We start from the raw sequence: 4669 nt of genomic DNA on the forward strand, positions 1-4669 counted from the left end.
AATATATATATATATATATATATATATACACACTAAATTAACTGAATATATGCACTAGTTATATACATTTAAATTAACAGTTAGTGTACATATTCCACACACTGAAGTTAATATATAGTGTATAATATAAGTTAAAATATATATATATTTTATATATTTAGTGTACATATAAATATATAAAAATGCACACGTGTGTGTGTATATACAAACTACACATTTACTAAATATATCCATTTAAGTTAATATTTTGTGTACATATGAATATATACATGTAGACACTATATTAATTATATAAATTACACTAAATTAACTAAATATTTTCACTAACTATATACATTTAAATGAACATATATGAATATATATTTAAATACATACACGTGTGTGCGTGTATGTATTTATATTTAATATTAATACATTCTAAATTTTAACCAAATATTACCAGGATCATTTGAGCACTAAAAATAATATCTAAATGACTCCATTAATGGTCTGATGATGTGTAAGGGTGGTTCCTTCAGTAATAAAATCAGGAACTGACGTCTCTAATTAATGACACTGATTTCAAAGGTTACTAAAACAAAGTTGAACCCTGATCAAACTCAACGAATTCCCTTCTTCAGCTCACTTCTCAGACTTGTACATCAATAAACGATTAAACTCCTGCATTTAAAGGGGCTGGTAAACTTCATACACAAAACATGAAGAGAACTAAACAGTCTGACAGCCATGAAACAGCCTGTTGTGCTCACATAAGCTGGAGATGCTAATAAATGAGTGGCTCTGATTTCACCTCGAGACCACAATCCAGTCCAGTACATTAGAAAATAAACGTATATGTGCATTATTAGTAGTATAGGACATTCAGCGCACTGATACGGAGCTCATTCACTCATTAGCACTGTTAGCATTAGCTGCTATCGCACTGTGTTTTTCCTCACAAGACAAAAGCCACATTCAAAAACAGCTTTAAAATTACGTATTTTCATTCATATTTATGTTTATAGTTGTGTCAAACCAAGAGGCGTTATGAGAAAAGACTATAAATGTGAAACGGGTATTTTATTTTATTACATTTTCAGTCAGTCAGCGGCCCGGAGCGACTCTCCGGCTGTGTGTCAAAACCTAGGGAGCTCCCTACCTAGACAGTACTTTCAGGTCGTCAAAAGCGCGTACAAACTCTGGAACGATCCCAAAACGTCCTAAAGCGTTCGAAAGGCGCTGTTTTCGAAAGCTCGAACGCGCCCCTGACAGCTGTCTAGCTAGGGAACCGACAAGGTTTTGAGACTCTCTCTCACCTGGACGTGAAGACTTTGGAGCAGCTGATGGAGCTGCTCAGGTCGCACACGGCGCGGTAATTGGCGTCGCGGGTCTTTTCCCTCTCCACATGGAATGCGTACAGGGATATCAGCATTCCTGAGAGACACACCAGCAGCCGGACTATCCGCTCCCAGCGAGGGGTGGACACTCGCAAGACGGGCGCCGCCATTTTTTTCCCGGCCTTTGCACAAGCGCGCGCAGCCTCCCCTGCCTCGACCGTTGGGCGCTCGGCGGGAGCTGGGCTGGGCGGGCGACGTGGAAAAGCGTCGAGACGTGTCACAACATCAGGGGGGCGTGGCTAACGCGGGTGATTTTTTTTTTCCCTGGGCGTGGTTTGCTCAACGGGGGCGTGTCCACAGAGCGTCTCGCCATTCTTGCGTCAGCGGGGGCCAATATAATAGTACAGATTTTTTGTCATTTATTATTATTATTTTTTATTGCAAATTGTACACAACAAGACAAGGGAAATCCAACAACATAAGGCACATCCACCATGAATAATAAGAATAATCAACATAAATAATACTAATTACACTCACAACAAAATAGCAACAATGAGTGGAAAAGAGAGAGAAAAAAACAAACACAAAAAAATAAACAAACAGACACACAAGCATCAAGAATTGATACAAGAAGTACATAAAGACATCAGAGAAAAATACATTAAAATAATAAATGTTTTGAGATGGACAAACAAAAGATGCGTCCCAAATCGCTATAAAAAGCTATAAAATATATTTTCTGCCTTATTCTGTGATAAAAATCATAATGTCATAATCATAATCATAACATTTTCATGAGGAAAATATATATCAAAAATATTATAGAATACAAATGATTGGTTATTGTCCAGCAGTGTATTTTATTTCTTGGCCAGTTAAAAGTAAGACCTAAGAACAGTTTGGTTTTTTTGTCAATTAGAAAAACGTACATAAATATTATTATTATTGTTATTATTATTATTATTACATTTGACATTTCTGTCCCCATCACTTCTGAAATGATTGCTACGCCCCTGCCCTGTAACATAACTGAATATAAAACTTTAGCTATGCTGTGTTATCTTCATTTTAGGGATCAAATAGGCTTTGTGGCTCCATGTGAAGTTTAATCGGTGCATGGGAAAAGGGCCAAAATGGGTCTTTTGCTGTTGAAGGTTGCAGACCCCTGCACTATAGTCTATGATGCTTTGGAGTATAAATAATGCTAATAGTGCGTTCACACTGAAAATTCCAAAAAGAAAAAGTGCACTTTAAAAACCCGGATGATGCATAGCTGAAAAAACTAAGTGTGGAATGTTAGACACTTCATGCACTCAACTGTCACAGCTTTAATTACGTAGAGAAGAGGGAGGGGCTACCAGACTCCGGTTATGAATGACAAAATATAATTCATATACTACATGGTTGAGTACATAGTGCATAAGTAGGCTACATAGTGTATGAGTGCATAGTGCATCGTTTGGGACGCAGCTAAAGAGTTTCAGACTTTCTACAACTTTCAGAAAAAAAGGTACAAAAGCTGTCACCGGGGCGGTACCTTTTCAAAAGGCACACCTTTGTACCTAAACAGTCCATATTGGTGCCTTAAAGGTACATATTAGTACCTAAAGTGTACATATTAGTACCTAAAAGGTACAAAAGTGTACCTTTTGAAAAGGTACCGCCCCAGTAATAGCTTTTGTACCTTTTTTTCTGAGAATGTATTTGGTTTTTTGAAAGTACTTGAAGCTCTGAAACATTTTCACAAGCTCACAAAGAAATAGGAGGGCTTATACATTTTTTCCATTTGCATGTATGAATATGATATTTACCCAGCAGTAAAATTTAAATCACACTTAAAAAAGACGTCATCTTGCAAAACAAATGGGGGAATTGTCTCCATTTTTACTGATAACCAACTATGGATTGAAACCAGAATTTAGAAGTAATCTCACGGGGGAAAAAAAATTGGTGATCTTCAAGTGTTTCAGGAAAGAAGAACAAAAGCCACACAGGTCCACCTCAAAATGACAGAATTATGTTTAGGATGTCTCCTTAATCTTCGGAGCAACTGGGTATTTTAGATTAAAGGTAAAAGTTTTATCCCTTACTGAGGCTTCAACATCTCCTAAAAAAATAGCACTGGTAATCCCCAGTGATAATACGTTTAAACTTTTAATAAATAAGTTTGTTATTACGCTTACTGTCAATACAGATTTCGGGCGCTGTTGTGCGGCCCTTTGCACTCTTTTTTATTTTTATTGCAATCTTTAGAACAATGAACATACAAGGGCAATAACATAAATTACATCAAAACAAATACAATGATAAGCAAAAACAATAATAATAAAAAAAAATATATAATAATAAACGTAAGGAAAGCAATAAGACAATCACATGTCCAAAAACAAGTACAAATAGTTACAAATTATTCAAAGAATAGATTTAACCCCTTAACTGTCACTCACGATTTTGAACATAGACGTGAAAGTGCACGATCCAAACTTACATTTGTATAATTCATGAACGAAAACATTTTGTAACATGATATTGATGTACCATTTTCATGGTAATGCAGTGTTTGATTTTAAAATGGGTTTCAAAGGATGAATTCTGAGATTTGAAGTTTTCAGCTGATATATAATTTCTGATGATTTCTAAAGTGTGATCGAGAAAAAGGCAACAAAGAAGACTTTTTGCTACAAAGAAGACTCCTGTTATGATGTAGATTTTTGAGGTGCACTCTTGTCATAAATTAATGACTTGTCCTACATACTTTTTAACAAAAACATTGGTAAAATATCTATTTAGGAGTCTTAGACCTTTCCAACGATATATAGTTTGGCATGATTAGATTAGGTTTTAATTGTAATATAGTGAAGTAAACTTAGAGGGGACGGGTGACAGTTAAGATTTAAGGCTTTAAAATAATATACAGTTTTTTTTTTCGCTTTGTAATTTCTTGTTTCTTTTAATGTAGCGACCGATTTCTATTTTAAAATGAGTAAAATTACTTTTTTCACTGCTCATTTACATAATGAATTTTCCATATATAATGAGCAAATTCACAATATACCAAATTTTGAAGTCAACATACTCATAAAAAAAGAAAACGTCCTTTTCTTTGAGTTGCATTTCAATCAGGTCCTTTGCACTCTGATTAGATGTTGTAAAAGGACAGAGAGAGAGCCTTTGCTTCAGATAATGTGATGAGAAAGTGTCAACCCTAACTTGATAGTATGACTGAAGGAGTTCATTCTAGAAACGGCATTTTTGTTATGAATTAAATTGCATTTATTATTATACATATTAGCATATAAAAAAAATTTGTGTACAAAATATACAAAACAATACACCAACCCATGCATACA

At 34.9% G+C, this 4669-nt stretch overlaps 1 protein-coding gene across 1 annotated transcript in view; it reads right to left on the reverse strand.

Moving 5' to 3' along the window:
* The window catches only part of LOC107734370 (vitamin K epoxide reductase complex subunit 1-like protein 1), a 25931-nt gene extending 24378 nt beyond the window's left edge, over positions 1–1553 (reverse strand). Inside the window, exon 1 of the mRNA XM_016546310.1 lies at positions 1296–1553. Coding sequence (XP_016401796.1) covers positions 1296–1486 — 191 coding nt within the window. The 5' untranslated portion in view covers positions 1487–1553. The remainder of the gene's footprint in view (positions 1–1295) is intronic.
* Between the last annotated feature and the right edge of the window lie 3116 nt (positions 1554–4669).

This window comes from Sinocyclocheilus rhinocerous, unplaced genomic scaffold (assembly GCF_001515625.1).
Source record: "Sinocyclocheilus rhinocerous isolate Xijiao unplaced genomic scaffold, SAMN03320098_v1.1 scaffold370, whole genome shotgun sequence".
NCBI classification, from domain to species: Eukaryota; Metazoa; Chordata; class Actinopteri; order Cypriniformes; family Cyprinidae; genus Sinocyclocheilus; species Sinocyclocheilus rhinocerous.